At 37.2% G+C, this 20,820-nt stretch overlaps 2 protein-coding genes across 2 annotated transcripts; one reads left to right on the forward strand and one right to left on the reverse strand.

Annotated features, from left to right (window-relative positions):
- Positions 1–10,607, forward strand: ppm1g (protein phosphatase, Mg2+/Mn2+ dependent, 1G). Its single transcript, XM_084390525.1, has 10 exons — positions 1–558; positions 740–809; positions 1,810–1,895; positions 2,187–2,310; positions 5,627–6,078; positions 6,332–6,460; positions 6,895–7,129; positions 7,242–7,371; positions 7,958–8,054; positions 9,518–10,607. Exons 1-10 carry the CDS (start codon positions 448–450, stop codon positions 9,704–9,706), a joined length of 1,623 nt encoding a protein of 540 aa, XP_084246651.1. The 5' UTR covers positions 1–447; the 3' UTR covers positions 9,707–10,607.
- A 174-nt stretch (positions 10,608–10,781) lies between these two features.
- LOC311280027 (uncharacterized protein) lies at positions 10,782–20,233 on the reverse strand. The gene is made up of 9 exons (XM_084391910.1): positions 20,121–20,233; positions 19,306–19,373; positions 19,181–19,228; positions 19,021–19,085; positions 14,903–14,940; positions 14,719–14,792; positions 14,523–14,585; positions 12,666–12,716; positions 10,782–12,475 (listed from the first exon to the last, which is right to left on the reverse strand). The coding sequence occupies exons 1-9, from the start codon at positions 20,188–20,190 to the stop codon at positions 12,422–12,424; spliced, it is 531 nt and encodes a 176-aa protein (XP_084248036.1). The 5' UTR covers positions 20,191–20,233; the 3' UTR covers positions 10,782–12,421.
- Positions 20,234–20,820: the final 587 nt, after the last annotated feature.

Raw genomic sequence — 20,820 nt, forward strand, 5'->3', positions numbered from 1 at the left:
ACAATGAGCAGACTTCCCTTTCCGGTGTGCCTAAAGTCCGCCCTCTGTGAAATGGGTTTGCTGGTGGACTGTTGATTATGTTGACTCACACGTGTTAGAGGCTTTTCTATGTTTTAAAAGAGACTCAAATCGAATCAACATTTATTCCCCTTTGTGTTTAATGTGAGTTCTGTCCGTTTTGGACAGACTTATCTGGACCCTTCGCTCATCTGTGATTGTTCATTTAGAAACTCCAGCAGCATCACCAGTGTTAGCAGCCCGTCAGCTAACAGCAGTTAGCAGGGTAACATACCGGTTTACTCTCATCTAAGGGTCACTGCGCACTGAAATGTGACAAGTACCTAGTTTGTGCAGACGTATTACCTTCTTTAAAGTCAGCGAACTGGAATTGGACGGATTTATTTTACATTACGAGCTTTTCTTTCACTATACCTCATTGCATACATCATGGGGGCTTACTTGTCTCAACCCAACACGGAGAAGAGCACAGGCAACGGCGGGGATAAAAACATGACCTATGGGTACGCGGCCATGCAGGGCTGGCGAGTGTCTATGGAGGTAAAACACACACTTTCATCGTTTCATTCCCTCTGCTGCTGCTGTTGTGTGTTTTGTTATGTGTGTGTGTGTGTGTGTGTGTGTGTGTGTGTGTGTGTGTGACGTGCGCGGATTTTGGCGCCAGTGAGTTCAGAGTGACTCCCGCCTCGAGCTCTTTCTAATGGCTTGTTTTATTTCCTAGGACGCGCACAATTGTATCCCAGAGTTGGACGATGAAACCGCTATGTTTGCGGTCTATGATGGTCATGGAGGTAAGCTGGTACCGTGCACAGTGTGTAAGAGTTTACTCAAAAATGACGTCTGTAATTTACTCGCCCTCAAAGTCGTCCCAGTCTCCTGTTTATTTTGATTTCAGTGCATCTTTGTTCCATATGCCTATTCATAGTGATCATGTCCTTTAAGCTAAAAAAAGAAGAAAAAAAATCACCATAATACACATACAATAGTCCATATATGAGCGTTTTGAGCAAGAGGATTTGAAGGTTTAGGCTGCATCCGAAATCGCATACTTCCATACTATATAGCAGGTGAAAAACAGTATGTGATAAAAGTGTATGCATGAAGTACTTGGATGACCTACTACTACTAGATTCTGAAGTGTGCATTTTAATGGACACTTTACTATCCCATGAGGCCATGGGAGAGGATTTGTGAATGGAGGAAGCCATGCAGCTGACATTGGTAGGCCACATGATAATGACAAAATGGTGAATGTAGTATGTCCAGGTTTCATTCATACTACGTACATGTATACTATATAAAAAAAAAAACTTTTTTAGCGGTCATGAATTACTTATTCAAAATAAGTACCTACTCGAGAGTATGCGATTTCGGACGCTGCCTTTGTTTACCCAAAAATGAAAATCATACTCGCCGTCATGACGTTACAAACTTGTATAAATGTCTTCGCTGGGACATAAAGATAATTTGAGAGGTGTGTTTTCTTTTTCCATACAATGGAAGTCAGCGGTCACCAAAATAGTTTGGTCGCCAACGTTCTTCAAAATATCATCTTCTGTGTTCCACAGTAGAAAGGAAAATCATGTTTGGAATGACATGAGGGTGAGCAAGTGATAGTTTGAAGTTTTGGGAGAATAATCCCTTTAAAATTAAGTTATTCACTTAAAATCTTCCCCTGTGCTGAGATGTAGGCACTTTTTTTTTTTGGTGAACTCTTCCTGAAAGAGGCAAAAATCCATTTGGTAATATTAATAATATTGATTAGTGAGAATCTGTTACTGTTTCCTCCAGGTGAAGAGGTTGCTTTGTATTGCTCAAAGTACTTGCCTGATATCATTAAAGAGCAGAAGACATACAAGGATGGCAAGCTGCAAAAGGTAACACTCACCTTTTACAGTTGTATATTCATTTGGCATCTGGTATAGTGCTTTAACTTGCATAGGCCCACAACTCTGTGGTGCAAAGAAAATCTGTTTCTGCTTTTATTTAAGACATTATGGTAGATTTCTGATGTGCAAAGCCAGTAAATATGATTTGAAGGCTTTTTAAAGTCTCCTCCATTTCTGTTGTTGTTATTAGTCTCTCATTAATCATATCATGATATCTGAAAATGGCTATAATCACTGATCTCATCTTTGTGTTCGTCTCGCTTGCCTTCATATTCCCAGGCTCTGGAAGATGCGTTCCTGGCTATCGATGGCCGAATCACCACAGAGGAAGTCATCAAGGAACTTGTTCAGATAGCTGGACGTCCTCAGGAAGAAACAGAAAAAGTAGCAGATGAAGATGATGGTTAGTGTGAGGGTTGTATACATCACATATTGGCCTTGTTTAAACCTGGTGTTAAGATTCGATTTGGTCGATCCGATCACAAGTGGACGACGTTACATACAGGTGTAAACGGGGTCTAAAACGGTTTGAGCTGGTCCACTTTCAACCACTTCCAGAGATGGTTGAAAACACATTTGACCGGATTGCTTTCATGGTTTGAAGATGAAAAATGTACCAAGCACAATGTTCTCTCACCACTCCTGATTTCTAATACACATTCATAGTTTCAGTCTGTCTTTTGGAAATGGAAGTGTTCTGGTTTCCTGTTTGATGGATGAAGCTGGAGGAAATGTGAATGATAGACAGGTGTAGCTGTTCATTATATATATATTTTTTATTAATGTTCGTGTTATTAATGTTATTTCTGAATGAAACATCTCGTAATGATGCTTCGCAAAGTATGAGGGCGCTTTCACACTAGCACTTTTGCTGCTTGCTTGGGTTCATTTAGCGTCAGAGTTTGGACCGTTTAAGTTGTTTTGACATGAATGATGCATTCTCAACTGCGCATCCACAAACCACTCCTGATTCCACCTTATATGAATGCAATCGTACTAAATTGCACTTTTTTTTTTTCTCACTCCAAGGGGGGTGTGGTTGTAAAAACAAATATTGCATCACAATAAGTGTAATTGTGATTGTCAAAACATTTAGTAACTAAATAGAATTTTATGAAGTTTAGTGACAACATGTTACAATGTTTACATTGTAGCCTACAATGACTGGTAAGATACAGGTTTTATTATTGCTTGACAAAAATTTCAAGATTTCAATTCCATTCTTGTGATTTGATTCCGATTTTGATTCAATATTGACTAATTTGGATACATGTGTATTTTAAATTTTATTTAAAAAAATAATCTCACCTAATGCTGTAAACATAGAGTGCCCAATCTGCTGGTATTATTAAAGGTTAAAAATAACAAATTAAATATAATGCAGTTTTTGTTATAACAATTATTTAATGACATAAGTAAAAATATAATAAATATGTAATATAGTGCTCAGCAAAATCTCCTCTCTAGCTATTTTTTCTATTCAGTTAACATGCTATGGTCATTAAATGGCTTTCCTGAGGTAAATGTAACGTTATGTGACAATTGTTCCCCTGCGTGGTTGAAAAACACTAATTGGTCGATATTATGTATACTTTCGGTAAGTTGTACTGCATCTTTAAATAAAAAAAGTAACAGATGATCGGTTCACGTGCACTTGAACTGAGGCGCTCAGCGATCTGTCGCGTCACATTTACAAGCGCCAAACGTATTTTTGTCTGAATTTCGTAATAAAATTGACGGAATCTAAGAGCTGAGAATTAAGCCGCTTTCCGACCAAGTAGTTACAGGAACTTAGTTCTAGGAACTGTCCACTTCTAAACAGTTCTATGAACTACTCTCCCCCAAACTCAGTTTTGCTGTTTGCGTTCGCACTGGCCAAGTGGCCATAGGAACTGGTAGGAGGGGTAAGGGAGTGACGCAGGCACGGTGACTTTTATTTTGACGGCGCGACGGACCTTTATTTTGGCGGCGCTGAGAACGCCAGAGCAAACAATGCTCGCATTCTCTGTGTTTATTAGTTAGCGATCTGTCTAACTGTACTGTTGTTTAATATGTTATTAGATATACTGTCTACTTTCTATAACAGTTCTATGAAAAAAAAAGGTTATTAGCCTATGCCGTGTGGTTGATGTCCAGTGTTGCTAGCTGGGCAGATAAACATAATCATGTTTGGCTGGGTCCTCTCAAAGTTGCGTTGGATTTTCTCTTCAGCATAAAGGTTTAGAGACCCATCTATCACTGTTTTCCATGTTTGTATAGTTAGTTTCTGGAGTAAATATATAGGCTATAATCTGTGTGTTTACATTCTAGCTGTTTTAAAAATGGCGGGTGCTGGTGTTCCGCGTGCGTTCGGTCAATCAGCGTACACTAACGTCACGGGTAGTTCCTATAGTGCTGGTTTAGACCCTACTCTGAAGTAGGACCTAAATTAGTTCCTCCAAATAGAGTTCCTAGTACTAAAATCGTTCCTAGTTCCTGCGGTGCGAACACGCCGACATCCGGGTAGGTTGTGAAAAGGTTCCTCTAGTCGGAAAGCGGCTTTAGTTTAATATTAAAAGTTCCTCTTTGCTCCGCATTTTTTCTGTGCGTGAGAAAATGGATGTGTGGCTTGAGAGCGTGTGAAAAGTGTCAATTGCGTGAGTCTCACGCTCAATGCGCCCTGTGTGATGATGGTTGACATGTGACTTGGTAAACTGCAAGCAGAATAATTGTGTGGCTCATTTCTGCTTGCCTTTTGCAGAAATAGTTTTCACACCAAAAAAAAGACACTTGTGTTCTTTAGAACATTTGCGGCAGATAGACGGAAGTTCTGTAGTGTTAATGCTTTGGAAACAAAACCAACGGTTCAAAAATCTAAGTATAGAAGTGAGGTGAGCAACACATTTTCCTCCCTTCTCCTGTGTCAACGTTACCTAGAAACAGGAGTAAACAGCTGATGCTTTGATGCAAACGCACCGGTTTGGAACAAAAAAAAATACAGTGTGATCTATTGCTGGGTTATACAGCGAATAATGTACATCTATGTAAAGAATTGAAAGACATGATCTGGATAGAACATATTATGGTTGCAAAGTATATAGAAATTGTTTACTGCTAAAGCAACACTAGTTAAAAAATTATCTAGACATTGTGACCACTTACTGATTTTTAATAAATAAGCACAAAAGGAATATTTAAAATCAAATTAACTTAAAGGTACCAATATGAAAATTAAACAAAAATGGTAATCTTCCTACAAAAAGTGGTTGCTGCATTTTGAGCAGTATTGAGTGAATTCTGACTGGCTTCAACACTTCTGATTGGCCATTGCATTCTGGTGCTCCACAGACGTGTCTGTGATTGGCTACAATTCTCAACGCTGCAAAAATACGTTGTAAATAGAAGTGTTTTATGCTTTTCAGAGCACAAACACAAATATGCACTGGAAAGTTTGAAAGCAGCTGCATATCTTTGTGAGAGAATGTGAAATTGGCTTACTTGTATGCTAAACTTTTAACATTATCGCAAAATTCGTAATATTCCCCTATCTTTATCGTCAGCAAATATCATGATAATGTTGATAATATTCAATGTATCACCCAGTCCTAGTGTGAACAAAATCCAAGTGTGAAAGCACCCTAAGTGACATAAGCAATTGCAATGTGTGTCAAATGCATGCACAGCTCAATTACTACAAGATAGCAAAATAAACTGACATCCATGCTCTTCTCTCTTGTCAGTTGATAATGAAGAAGCAGCTCTGCTGCATGAAGAGGCCACCATGACAATCGAGGAGCTGCTCATCCGCTTCGGACAGAACCAAAACAAAAATGCCAAAAAGCCGTGTCCAGATGCGCCTAAAGAGTCTGAGGATGGAGAGAAGTCTCGTGCTGAGACGGCGATCAACGGCGAGGCAGAATGTACGGCCTCTGAGGCCGGCAGCAATGGGAAGCAGAAGGCAGCTGGTGCGGGAGATGCGGCTGAAGGCTCCAAGATGAGGGCCTGCAGAAGAGCTGCTGCTTCCGGCTCCGCTTCGGCTGGGTCCCGTGAGAAGTCTGGTTCAACTGGGGATGCTGGTCCCTCATGCTCCTCCTCTGCAGCTCCTGCTCCTGGAAGTGCCAAGTCCAAGTTTTTCGAGGACAGTGAAGAGTCAGAGGAGGGGGAAGAAGAAGAGGAAGGTAGCGAGGAAGAGGTGAGGGGACACATTTAGCAGGACTAGCACATTTTGACAATTCAGGACTAGGTTTGTATAATGGCCAAGCATCTGGGTTACTTGCACTGCAGGTTCAATCTGGAAACTAAAGAGTAAGGTTCAAGTTTATCCGTGTAGCGCCTTTCACAATGCACCATCGTTTCAAAGAAACTTTACAGAAAATAAATGGAATTTGTAAGTGTATATTTTGAAATGTACAAAAGTTTGCCTCATTCTCTGTTACGATCAAAAGGACTGCAGTGAGGAGGATGGTGAGAACAGCAGTGAGAATGAAGAAGAGGATGACACTGAAGAGGGGGAGGAAGAGGATACTGATGAAGAGGAGGAAATGTGCCTGCCAGGCATGGATGGAAAAGAGGAGGTTAGCATGTCACATGACCTCAGATTTAATGTGGGAAATATAGGCTGCATCTGAAATCACATACTTTTGAATAAGCAATTACTTTGCGACCGCTAAAAAGTATGTTCTATGTGGCATGGATGTATTGATTATGAATGTAATCTGGACGTACTACATTCGCCATGTTGTCATTGTCATGTGACCTACCGCCGTCAGTTGCATCGCTTCACTGTCATTCACAAATCCTCTCTCCCGTGGCCTCATGGGATAGTAAAGTGTCCACCGCATGCACACTTCAGAGTCTCGCTGTGTTCCACAGTAAAAAACAAGCATATTTTTGGGATTAAGCAATTCTTTCCCATGTGAATGCTTCGAAACCTTGAAATAAGATGTTTAAGGAGTGGACACATGCTCGTATGCATGGTTAATTTTAAATTTTTTCATCCGTTCTGCAGCCAGGCTCAGACAGTGGCACCACAGCTGTTGTAGCTCTTATTCGTGGGAAGCAGCTCATTGTGGCCAACGCTGGAGATTCCAGGTGTGTGGTGTCTGAAAAGGGCAAGGCGGTGGACATGTCCTATGACCACAAACCAGAGGACGAGCTTGAGCTGACCAGAATAAAGAACGCGGGTGGGAAGGTGACGATGGACGGACGTGTCAATGGAGGCCTGAACCTCTCCAGAGCTATTGGTAACTCTGCTCCTTACTGGCTTATTTATTTACGGATGTGTTATTTTGCGTATTACCTTTTTAGTTTGACGTTGTTTTCTTGCATCGCTCTAATGGTTGTGTTTTCTTGCAGGTGATCACTTTTATAAAAGGAACAAGGTTCTTCCCCCAGAGGAACAGATGATCTCTGCTCTGCCTGATGTCAAAGTGCTGACTCTCAATGAAGACCATGAGTTTATGGTTATTGCCTGTGATGGCATCTGGTAAGACGGACAAAAATAACTAAATAACATGATTTCATGGGTTTTTATTAGGGCTAGTTGTATTTTGCAAGTTGTTAATTTGAGTAATCAGGATTTTTGTGATTATTTTGCTTATATTCTAGCCTAAAATTATTATAAAAGAATTTGTTTTACTTTTAGCTACAATATGCTTTTAGTTCTTGGATAAATCATTTGCATGCAATTGGCCATAGTAGCTGTTTTGGTTGAAATTGTTTATTTTTTTGGTTGAAATCACTTTTGAATGATATGATGTATCAAATATCACGGAAAAGGCTGAAAAACAGTGCGACTCCTAGTGTTTATTCAAGTTCTCTGCTTTGATAACATTGTGCGTAACATCTAGGCTTAATGCAGTGGTGTTATTTTAAAGTCACTCAATGTAATGGTAGTTCTCCTATAACAATTCTTCTCATTGCAATATGCAGGTCCATATGTGTCTCTGCCAGGTGAAATGCAGATTTTTTTCGTCTTGTTTTTTTGCAATAGTCAAATAAGAACTGTAATGAGTAGCCAATGAATAGATTAAATTGTCTGTGTGTTTATATTTGTCTTTGTGTGTTTAAAGGAATGTGATGAGCAGTCAGGAAGTGGTTGACTTTGTGAATGAGAGATTTAAAACTGAGGCTGGTAAAAGCAGACCCCTATCTGCTATTGTAGAAGAGGTAAGGACTGGGAAAAATGTGTGACTATTGATGTACCCGAAGCTGAATTTGAAAAGGAGTTAATGAATTCTACGGAGCCCCTAAAGGGACATGGTGAAGGAAGAAATATATTTCTATATCTTCACGTAATAAGTGAAATCTGATCAGGGCTTCAGACTGTGACCAAATTATCGCATTTTACAAAAAAAAATTTTTTCTTGGTGGTGCGAATAAATTGTTAGAGGTCGCACTGGTGCCATCACCACATTGCCCAGCTGATAAGAGCTGCCTTCAATGCAAATGAAAAACATTAAATGGCAAATTTAAAATGAAACCACGCTACTCTTGAGTTGCGCAGCGCGGGCAGTTTATCAGCTTGAGCTCAGAATAGCTTTACTTTCTGGTTGATCTCGAGCACGCAACACCGCTACTACACTATAATCACTAAAATACTATCATTTTATTTTTACACAGAGATTGGTAGATCTATTAGTAACATTAAAGAATGTTTGCAGTATACATGCTAAGCAGGTGTGGTGATTAGCTGCATATAAAATGCTATATTTCAACAACAGTATGACTAAAATCCGCATTGGATCGCGATCGGAAGTTAATACAAACACTCGATGGTGGTTTAAAGTGAGTTTTGGGTAAAAGGGTAATATTAATCTTTTAAATTGTGTTATGTAGCTTGATGCTAATTGTAGCTTCAGTGCACCTGTCATGCCAGGAGTGATTCTATTCTATAAAATAATTTGTAAAAAGAATTCACAAAGTCCCAAGAATATGCTTTTTTTTTTCTCTAGGAAGACTTCAGATAATAGATAGATTAGAGTGGGATGAAAGTGTAGTAGATGGGAAAGCCGTATAATGCCAGAATAAAGGCTAATAATGGCTGAATACAAACAAAAGGATGACAATAAAAGAATAATGAAGTCTTCACGGCAGGTGTGAGGTTCATTAAAAACAATAGAACATGAATTGAATTTGAGTTCTCTTTGCCAGACATCAGACTGCAGACTGATAGGTGTTTAAAGGGCAATAAAATATTTTATTAGCATCTTATCAGCCATTTCTAAAAACTCACGACATGATCTTAGAAAATTCATAGTTTGAGAGATCCTCAGATTTAAAATGAAGCATGACCACACTTGTGGCTTCACTTTAATTGTGGTTATAAATTGTTATACTACATTATTTACTGTCCCTGCCTTTCCAGATTCAGCTTCGGGCACTTCCCTATGTGTGATATTGTTTTTTTTGTTTGGTCATTTCAGCAACATGCGGACAAAAATACATATATTGTGTCAATTAAGAATTTGTTTTAGTAAATCGTGGCCACGTTGAACTAATTCGTTCCCGAACAAATTATTATACTGTTTCAATTAAATGGCTAAAAATTTAAATATTATTGGACTTTTGTCTTGTCGTTATGACTGGAACCATGAAAAAACTCACCAAAAAGTGTGTTTTTCACCATGTAGCTGCTCGACCACTGCTTGGCACCAGACACCTCAGGGGACGGCACAGGGTGTGACAACATGACCTGTATAATCATCACCTTCTCCCCGCACCTCGGGAGCTCCGTCGCTGAGAGCACCAAGAAGCGGAAGTCCGAGGAAACCACGTCCGAGGAAAACGGCAATGACAGCAAAAAATCCAAAACTGAGTAGAAGTGCTGTCGTTGAATGTGCTGATTATTTTGAGGACACCTTCCCCCCTTTTGAATTCAGACCACTTGGAAAAATTTTAAGAATAGCTCCCTGAGAAAGAGCGTTTAAGTTTTAAACCATTCAAAGATGCAAGCAACTAGAACTGTTAAACCAGACCGTTTGTTCTTTTGTTGTTCTGATTTATTTAACAGGCCCGTCTGTAATTGCTAATGGATTGACCAGAGCAGTGTGGTAGCAGAGGTGATGACACGAGTCTGTACTCCTGATGTATCGGTCTCGTCCATCGTACCCTTGTTTATGTACATAGTGTTTTTCCAGTAACCGTCAACTTGATTATTTTTTTGTTTTTGTTTTTTGTAGTGGTTCATTGTGTCAGTAATTGTGACCTTTTTTTCTGAACACCAGTATGTAATTGATCAAATACATTTTTTTTTTTAAATAACGTGAAAGAGATGCTGGTCTATTTTTATTTTATTTTTCCCGATAAAGCCATCGTCCAGATGAGAGATAAAATAATCCTGTAGAAATGCTCTGAGATGGTGATTTACATTGACATTCCTTTCTCCCTTGTTTCATGCTTGCAAAACATCATTGATCCTAATGTGTGTAATAAATGGGCTTCGTTCCTTTGAATCGGGAAGGACTGAAGGCTGACATTGGGATCAATGTGAAAGAATTCAGTAAACTGCATTTATAGAGTGGAAGTCCTCACTGCAAAACAAGTTTGCTTTTTTTCATCGTCATGAAGCAGCCATTTCATTCATTAAGGTTTATATACAACGTATTTTGGAATATATATTTTGCTACTTTTTCAGAACATCTTTGTGGGATGTACAGGGAAAACGATAAGTCATTGCTCAGAACTACAGCCTTTTCTGTATCAATAAACAAGTGGAGACAAGTACTGTGATGCTGTTTTTCTTGTGGAGAATTGGGGTTTGTTCCAGCATTATAGGAAATATTTGTTTCTCTATGACCGGTATGTTTAGTTCTTGGTAATCTGATATGCATCCAAATTTTGGCGTATTGTTGGAAACTATTCCTTCATCGAAGCAAGACCAGGAGATGTTGGGTTATCGTTCAAGCAGAAGTTATTCTTTATTGAGGACTTCGCTGAGCGTTGCTGCAGTCATCCAACAATCTAACTCAAACATTATACATTGTAGGTTATATACCTTCCAAGGGGGAGGGACTTTTGGAGGTGGAGACAAATTCAAACAAAGCATGCAAATGAAGGGATGATTTGATTCTATCAAGTGAAAACCGGTTAGGCAGGTTATCTGGCTTGCTCAAGAGAAACGGGCCCAATCAGCATGACACTATCATTCAAATTGCTAAAAAACGCTAATCCCATCAGTCTGAGTGAAACTCAGGGACTCCAAGAGCCATTAAAGACAATAAGGAGAAAACAGGAATTGGATGTTATGTAAGGAAGCATATCTGAAATAGATTCTTAAATTTGTAATCCTTCAGTATTGAGAAGTGATTTGTTCATAATGGGTGGTGTGCTGGGAAAAAATCATATCTGACGAGTTTTATTTAAATGTAAATGCTGCGGTCATTATATTCCATGGCCATCGTGTTAACATGAGCGTGTGATATACTTCATCTTACACCGTTGTAAATGGTCTAAAATGTGTATAATTATAATACATGGACATTTTAGGCTCTAATTTTAATTGAGAGACTACACTGAATATTTCTGGCCACCAGTCACAGCACTTAAAACACACGCATAATACACTGATGTTCAAAATAAAATAATGGACATAACATTCATGTATGTGTAAATATGTGACCCTGGACCACAAAACATTTTTGAACATCATCTGAAAGCTGAATAAATAAGCTCCCAATTGATTATGGTTTGTTAGGATATGACAATATTTGGCTGAGATACAACTATTTGAAATTCTGGAATCTGAGGGTGCAAAGACATCGAAACATTGAGAAAATTGCCTTTAAATTTGTCCATTTATGTTCACGATTGTTCTGCATTCACTCACAAAAATAAATATTTTATATATTTACGATAGGAAATTTACAAAATATCGTCATGGAACATGATCTTTACTAATGATTTTTGGCATAAAAGAAAAATCTATCATTTTGACCCATAAAATGTATTGTTGCCATTACCACATATACACCCGTGTGACATGTAACTGGTTTTGTGATCCAGGGTCACATATATACAACATGCTGATGCACTTTCAAGGAAAAATAGAACTGTAATTTTCTTTCAATGGGTTTTCAAACTTTAAAAACTGCTTTACATATTTGAATTGTTCTGTTTGCATACATTATAGTAATGCCAAAACATATCTGCAACTTAAACTACTCTTAATGTATGAATGCTTTTACATTAGACTGTGGGTTATGAAATCTTAGTGGATCATGTTAATAGTTAATGTGATTCTCTTCATCTGTGGTCACACTGATAGGACACCAACTGGATAAAAGTCATTGGAAAAACGACTCAGAAACTTATTTTATAAGTCATTTACAGGTCGGACTACAAGCCAGTTGATATTGAAAAAACTGATAAAATACATGATGAGATACTTGCACAACTCCAGAAAAATCATTCAGATTCTCTACAGATTGAAACAAAAACTGAAGAACAGACAGATTCTACTCTAAGATGTTATTGGTCATGTTAGGCAGTGCTTATATCACTGAGTTGAGCCAGCCTTCATGAACTGTGAGCATCCTTCACCACAGAGGAGCTCTTCTCAGCGTCCCCTCCCAGCAATAGCACTCGGACGTCTGAAATAAATGTTATTTTAGTCAATCTCAGATCACATTTTAAATTTCAAAATCATTTTAAATATGCAATATTCAATATAATTAAATAGATAGTTAATTTATAATTTAGAGATTGTTGATATATAAGTGAATAATCTGCATTAATAATTATTATGATGATTATGATAACAAATGAGGAATGACATTTCACCTGCATTCGTTTGTGAAGAAATACCAGCTTTTGATTCAGTAACTCAATATCCTGCAATGAAAGGCATGAAATTAATTAGCCAACATTTAACATTACTACTTTTTTAGAGACAATTTTTTTGCCACATGCTATAGTGCACACTTAAAGACCCGCCCACAAAGGACGATAAAGTTCTAAAACATTGTTCTTAAAATAAAAGAATAACAGAGTCCACATCACACCTATAGCAGATGACGGCACAGTGAAACGATACCGTTGGAATCACTTTCGGGACGATTTTTCCCATTAGATGAGTGATAAAAAACATCTGAATCCATCCTGCTTTAAAGGTCCCATTGCATGAAAATTTCACTTTATGAGGTTTTTTAACCTTAATATGAGTTTCCATAGCCTGTCTATGATCCCCCAGTGGCTAGACGTTTTGATGGGTGTAAACCAAGCCCTGGGTATTTTTGAGAAAATGAAAGCTCAGACGGGCGAATCTAGAAATCTTCCCTTTATGTCGTCATAAGGGGAAAGGTTACCTCCCCTTTCTCTGCTTTGCCCGCAAAGAGAATTTGGGCTTCATGAGAAAATGATGAGCGCGATACTGTTTTTTCCTCGAGAGACATCATGGCTTGCAAAGGAGCGAAGCATGGCAGTTGCTCAGTGTTTTTGTTCCTTCATCCGAGCCTCTGAAGAACCAGTGGGTTATGTGAATTTCTGATGTGTAATTGTTCAAGTTCAGACAGATAATCTTTCTCTCAAAGTCGTTCAATACTGCATCAGTAAATCAAGCCAGTGACTAAGCGATCAACTTCACGTCGTTTCTCTTAGTAGGATGAAAATAATCTTACTTAAACTGTGATTAATATACAGAAAGCGATCAAAGAACAATCCCTATCCAATCGCCCAAGCTGTCAATCACACAGCGCGAGTTTATCTGGACACTTGCCAAAACTCGTTATGAAATCAATGACGCTGTTACGCTACACAGCGAAGCTCTTACTGTACTTAACTCATGTTTGCATTGGTGAAATCATTAGTGAGAGTGCAGAAACTGCGTTGCAATGATAAGATCTTCGTTCACGCGATCAACAGGCTGTCATCTGCTCAGTGCTCATCAGTGCAACCTTTTATGTGATGGGAATAGATCTAAATACTTAGAAAACTTCTCATGATTCGTTAATCCCGATAGCTGTAATAGTAAAAACGTATAATAGCTGTAATAGTAAAAGTTTTCGAGAGAGTTCCACATGTAATGCTAGCTATTTCATATGCAAGCATGTCAGCCAATCACAGCAGTGGGCGTTTACACAAGTCTCACAGCAGACACGCCCCTTCAAACAGAGCGTTCAAATCAGAGGCTAAAATCGGGCTAGGAAATATGCCTTTTATTTCTAAATTATAACAACCTTTGATCTAAAAAACATACTAACATTATAAGGGCACCCCAGGAAACATTTTTAAAAAATAAAATAATCCATGCAATGGGACCTTTAAAGAGCTCGAGCATTTAAAGTGACAGAGGACAAAACTGCAGCGCGCTTATAATAAACAGAGCAATATCATCCGCTGGCGTGGACTCTAATATCGTTATCGTTCTTGGTGTGAACGGGCCTTAAAAGTTGGCAAAATTCACTAATAGCACATGCATGCATATAAAATGTATCTGAATCTTCCTGGAAAACAAAAAATTATACTGATCATGACTTACAACCTATATGCATAATAGAAAGTGGCAAATCATGGTTCTTCTGTGACATACAGTATATAGGCAAACTAAAGCATTTTACACTTGAGTGAGCAACATCCGGTTTCAACAGGAATACATCTTTACAGGAAAGGAAGTTGTTAGATATAAGATCAGAAGTTCACCTTTGTCATCTTTTCATGGTGTTTTAGCTTGATTTGAGGCAACAGCTCCTCTAATCTTTCAATCTGAAATAGCACCAGATGTGTCATAAATGTTTGAAATGTTCATACTTTGTCACCAAGGAAGTGTTAAACAGTCAACTTGATTTAAAGAAGCAAATTGAGAATCAGTGACTCGAGTCTGAGTCAGACGTCTCACCTGTTTCACAATGTTCTGTAGTCTTGACTTCAAGGTTTTATTAAAAATGGGAATGCTTCTGGGTCTTGGGTGGACTATATTCATAAGGAAAAATAGTGACTTTATTTTTTAGATAATATAATAAAGCTTATTTTTATTATATTTAGATAATATAATAAAGCTTGATCATTATTAGTAGTCATACCATGCTGGTAGTTTTTAGCCACTTCAAGGATATACGGCCTGAGTAAAAAGAATATGAACAAATTAACAAATTTAAAGTAGTCAATCCCGAAAAATATAACATGACTAAGAAAGGATTAACATAATAAACAGAGAGAAATGACCATGAACAACCAGGTCAAAAATGTATTTATGTAGGCTATATAATGTATTCTAGCATGTGTTGTGCTATCTTGTGCATTTAGATAGGCTACTACTTGAATTTGATTTGAAAATGTAACATTTATTCACTATATTCAAGAATTTATTTCAATTGATTGATTAAATTTAGATATTTTGAATAATATTTTTATTTAAAAAATATGCCCTCGTAAATGTTTTTTAAAAAAAGTCTCTGAAAAGTAATTCTAGGGCCCAAATATTGTCCTGTAATAAAAGAAGGGAAATTCTGACAATAGAAATGCCTTTTGTATATTGTTGGCTGAGGGTGACACTCATATATAGTCCAGGCAAAGTAACTCATTTTGGAGCCAAAAATAGAACTAATTGTAAAATAATTTTGTTCAGCATAGATCATTTCTATGAGGTGTCCAGAACAACATACTAAAAGTCCTACGAAATCCTAGTTGAGGAAATATGTTAAATTCTCATCAATCCGAGGTGTGTGCCAATAAGGCCAGGCAACAATACACCCCAATGGGGCTATTTTTTTCCTTTACTTCTATCAAAATGAAACTTTACACAATGAAAGTACCCATGAAAAGTAAAAAATGTTGTATTACAAGTTTCTTTGAAAATGAATCTGAATATGCAAATGAGCTATACACTAATCGAATATAGGCTACCCAAAATACACCCGCATAGGCTTAATTTTTTCCTTTACACCTACCACAAAAAAAAACTTTACACAATGAAAGTCTACAAAAAAAAAAGTAAAACATTTTATATTAGAAGTTTCTTTGAAAATGAATTTGAATATGCAAATGAGCAATATACTAATCGAATATGCCCAAAATACACCCTAATGGACTCCTATCACAATCAAACCTCACACAGTGAAAGTATACATGAAAGGTAACATTTTTGTTTTACAAGTTTCTTTGAAAAATCTATTTTAAATATGCAAATGAGCTCAACACTAGGCCTAATTGACTTATGGCCAAGAAACCATAAAGTCACAAGTAGAAAAAACAGGGGCCAAATGACTAAGTAAGTACATTTTATTTATAAAGCACATTTCAACATAGCAGAGCTATCCAAAGTGCTGGACATAGTAAAGAAAAATAAAATAAATAAAAGCACAGTAACGTAGAACCACACAAAACAAACAGTAAGACAAGGATATTAAGTATCAAAACGCCAGAGAGTAGAGATATGTTTTCAATTTTGATTTAAAAAATGTTAATGGAAGGTGCAAGGCGGATGTCCAGAGGCAATTGATTCCATAGACGGGGGGCGGCAACTGAGAAAGCTCTCTTTTAGTTTATAAATGGGAGCGGGGAATATATAATAGAGCCTTGTCTGCAGATCTTAATCTGGAAGGTGGCAGAGTAAGAAGATCTTTAAGGTAAAATGGAGCTTGATTAAAATTCTAAAATTAATCGTGAGCCAATGAAGGGATGCTAAAATTGGGGTGACATGATCATATTTCTTAGTCCCTCAGCAGCCTTGCAGCTGCATTTTGTACTAACACATTCATGTCCATTCAGTAAGTTAACCTATGCATAAACACAATAAATTTGAAGTCACTTGCCACACTTACCTCACCTGGGTCACTTGCCACAAAAAGACTTATAGGCTATTGACCTTAAGAATTGATTGCACAATCTTGCCTCCAGTTGCTTTCTAAAAAAATATTTATTTATTTATTTATTTATTTTTTGGTGAGCAAGCCTTACCTAGTGACATTCCCCCACAGATAACATCAGAAGAAAGTCAGAATAGCCATCTTAATTTTGGGCTGGTAGATTTACAAATGATTGGAAGGCTATTGTTGGTAAGATTACGAGATTACAGGCAGAAGTCATTCTTACCAACTAAACGATTCACTCTCACACAGAAGACAGATGAAAAACCAGATAGACACACTTTCCAGACATTCCAGCTCTTTAAAATAATTTTTCCAGACACCAAAACTGCTTCTCTTAGTTAGCAAGTATTTCAGACCAGGCGGGCCACACATCAGACTTCCACCGTTTGTAAAGTAGCTTTGCAGTGTTATGAGAAGCTAGCAACTGCAATATCTAGGTTAGTTAAAGAAAAAAAGAAAAAGAAAAAACACCAAAAAGAAACCTCCCCTTTTGTTGCTACCTTGTCGTGGTGTGCCTCCGTGACCCTGAAGACTATAGGGGTTATACCCCTGGCAGGTACTACCAAGCCAGGCAGTTTTCAGGTTAGAGGCCAGTCTAAAAGCAGCATTGCCATCACCCATTGGCAGTAGGATGATTGGATGAAGATCGGGTCGATGTATTTGTCATACATATGAATGGTGTGTCTGCCTATGCAAATTAGGACATATTCAATAAGTGTGGCCCTCATGTGGATATTCAAATTCATTTCAAAAGAAACTTGTAATACAAAAAAAGGTACTTTTCATGTATACTTTTACTATGTAAAGTTTTATTGTGTTAGGAGTAAAGGAAAAAAATAAGCCTATTTGGGTGTATTTTGGGCATATTCGATTAGTGTATAGTTCATTTGCATATTAAAATTCATTTTCAAAGAAACTTGTAATACAACATTTTTTACTTTTCATGGGTACTTTCATTGTGTAAAGTTTCATTTTGATAGAAGTAAAGAAAAAAAATAGCCCCATTGGGGTGTATTATTGCCTGGCCTTATTGGCACACACCTCGGATTGATGAGAATTTAACATATTTCCTCAACTAGGATTTCTTAGGACTTTTAGTATGTTGTTTTGGACACCTCATAGAAATTCTCTATGCTGAAAAAAAATTATTTTACAATTAGTCTGTCGGTGACTAATATGTAAGTAGGCCTATAAGTGGAAGTGGAAGTATAAGCTTACACCGTAGTATAATTATTTCGTTGAATTATTAGAAAATAATGCACACTTTGTTTCGTGTCCGCATTCGGCTGTGCTTTATTTTCTGATAATTCAATGGACAATCAACGGAGTCAATTATATAGGCCTACTATGGTTACCACACCTCAAAACATTGTTCAGATGTTGTATTTCAAGACATTTGTCAGGGTTTTTGTCCTTAAAACTAGTGCGAAATGTCATGTAGCTTTAAAGTTACTATTACTGATAAAATCGTCAGAGCCGTGCTGCATGACAACACATTTCTGTGCAAGTGTGTATCCGTATACTGTATGTTTGTGCATTTGAGTGGGAGAGAGAGAGCGGGTGAAAGAGAGTATGGATGGAAGCTTGTTTCTGCCACGGAATAAAAAATAAAAAAGGTAATTGCGACTTTTTACAGTATCTCACAATTCTCACTTTTTTTCTCGCAATTGCCTGATGTAAAATCACAATTGTTGTCACGTGAATGTTCTGTTTTCGTTGTGCTTTGTTTCTGTATTAGTTGATTCTCCCCTGTTCTCTGCCTGTTTGGATACAGATTGATTAGTCCTCAGTGCAGGTGTGCCTTGTTAATGAGCTCCTTCATTTTCAGTGTTTATAAGCCCTCTGTTTCAGTTTGCTACTTGTCTGGCATTGTTTGATGTCAGTGTGTTTGAGGTTGTTTCCTGAGTTTATATCTTCACATTTGCGACTTTCTATCGTGCAATTCCGAAAAAAATGTCAGAATTGTGAGTTAAAAGGTTGCAATTACCTTTTTTAATTTAATTTTTTTTAATTCTGTGGTGGAAACAGCTTCTAGTATGTGCTTAATGTTTTACTATATTTATTTGCTTGGTCAGTGTCCTTGTGGGTTTTTGGTTCTTCTGCTGTTGTCGTCTGCAAGGACCTTTGAAATAACTGAAATCATTTGGCGGAGTGATATGGCACTGTAATGCAGTCAAGACCTGCCTGGAACTACTTTAGCCGTGCGTTTCCATGAAAATAATTGCACGCCTTAGAATGTTCGTCAACCAATCAGAATCAAGCATTCACCAGCCCTGTAGTATAAATTAATATATCTTTGACACTAGGTAAGATTGTTTAAATAGACTTACATTTGCTTGCTGTTTGGTGGCATGCAGCAGTTTAATGGAATTAGAGATCCTCGATTGTTTCGCATCTGAAAATTGATTTCGAAATATTTCGGTTTATATAAATATGGAGCAGATAGTAAAGGTTTCAATCACCACAGGAAGTTTGTGCATGTCAAAATACCTTAAGTGTTAACTGAGAAGTGTCCAGCCTGAAAGAATGAGCTAGTATCTGTAAGGAGAGAGAACACCAATTTAATACACATTTTGAATATCAATATCTAACCTAAGAACTGGTATAAAACGCACTTGTCTTATGGTGGTTACTTTAGCCCCGCTTGGAATGTGAACTTCCCGAAGGGCCGTGACCCTGTTATCTGTAAAATAACTGGTTATGTCAGCACTCATATTCACATCCATGATAGCACACGTACATCACAGAGATGTCTATTTGATGTCTGCATTTACATCTGAAAGATGTATTTTTTAGAGTGTTTGCTAATCTGATATAATTTCAATAAGAAATTGAAATTTCTTTCTACACATCGCTAATGTGCAATGTGTCTCTAAGTCTTTTCCTGTCAGATGTTAAATAGACATTTAGAAAACGTCTTTAAGATGTTTATGATTTAGAATGTATGTAAAACTGCCTTTTCCAAGACTTTATCAGATGTTTCCAGATTAAGCACTTTTACCAGACATCGTAGAGACGTACCTATGCTATATCTTTTACATTTGCATGTGATTAACATGTCAGCACAAAATTGTGCAACAATTATTCAAAGCCATAGTCAAAATAATATCCATTTTTTCTTTCTTTTGTCGTAACCAGTAACTCTTGTTCTTGTTCAACCAGTATAAGTCTTGTGCTGTCAGATGCACCTGTTGCTGTCAATCCATCGCAATACATTTTACAACAGTGGCCGAAAGGCAAAGTAAATTATTTCAGAGTAATTCAGGATATTTTATAAGAAATGTTGTACTCTTATTGTAAAAATAATGAAGGTGACAAACGAGGACCTACAGCAAATCTTTTCATGTTGCCATGGCAACCAGGATGCTACGCAGCTGTCCACTGTTTAACTAAATGCAATTTGGAAAGATTATTATAAAATTAGACCAACCGTTGAGATCAAGCCTCTTGAGGGCAATCCAAATTGTACTACGAATGTTTTCAGTGTTGTTAATAGCCATTGCAGCATAAACATACACCTCTTGTGCCAGCAGCGTTAACCAGCAGTGTGAAGGCAGATATAAAAAATACAATATTTTCATAATTAAAGTCAAAATTCTAGCAAAAAAGTATAAATTTTTAATAATAATTTACCCATTACTAAAACTCATAACGGTAGTCATAGAACAACTAAAATACACTGCAGTTCCAAAACAGTACAGATGAACACTACAGAAGTTGGTTACACTTTATTTTAGTCATTGTATGTTACATGCAGTTACTATAGTAATAACTAAAGCATGCAAATCATGCATAATTACATGCAACCAACCCTTAATCCTAACCCTATAGTAAGTATGTTACTTAATAGTAGGCTACTTAAATGTATTACAGTGTAACAAAGACACCTTCAATAAAGTGTAATCGCACGTTCTTTTACAGTCATGTTCTCAATGTAGCCTACATACGTACTTATTATAAATAATGTACTTATTGCAAATAAAATGAAGTGTAACCCAGAGTGTTTTTATATATTATGTATGTATTAATGTGTTATGTTGTTACAAGATTATTTTTGCTTTTAAGAGTTGTGTTCCAATGATATGTAAGTCTCTGACGTGTACAAGCTCAGCATATTAATCATCATTTCT

This window comes from Rutilus rutilus (assembly GCF_951802725.1).
Source record: "Rutilus rutilus genome assembly, chromosome: 20".
Classification (NCBI taxonomy): Eukaryota; Metazoa; Chordata; class Actinopteri; order Cypriniformes; family Leuciscidae; genus Rutilus; species Rutilus rutilus.

Bases quoted from the DNA above. Each gene is read 5' to 3' on its own strand.
- ppm1g (XM_084390525.1), top strand. From the start codon at position 448: ATGGGGGCTTACTTGTCTCAACCCAACACGGAGAAGAGCACAGGCAAC. The intron at 2,311-5,626 runs GTTAGTGTGAGG...CTCTCTTGTCAG, and splicing joins AGTAGCAGATGAAGATGATG to TTGATAATGAAGAAGCAGCT. The intron at 6,461-6,894 runs GTTAGCATGTCA...TCCGTTCTGCAG, and splicing joins GCATGGATGGAAAAGAGGAG to CCAGGCTCAGACAGTGGCAC.
- LOC311280027 (XM_084391910.1), bottom strand. From the start codon at position 20,190: ATGGCTATTAACAACACTGAAAACATTCGTAGTACAATTTGGATTGCC. The intron at 14,793-14,902 runs GTATGACTACTA...TTATGAATATAG, and splicing joins GGCTAAAAACTACCAGCATG to TCCACCCAAGACCCAGAAGC. The intron at 14,586-14,718 runs GTGAGACGTCTG...GTGCTATTTCAG, and splicing joins TACAGAACATTGTGAAACAG to ATTGAAAGATTAGAGGAGCT.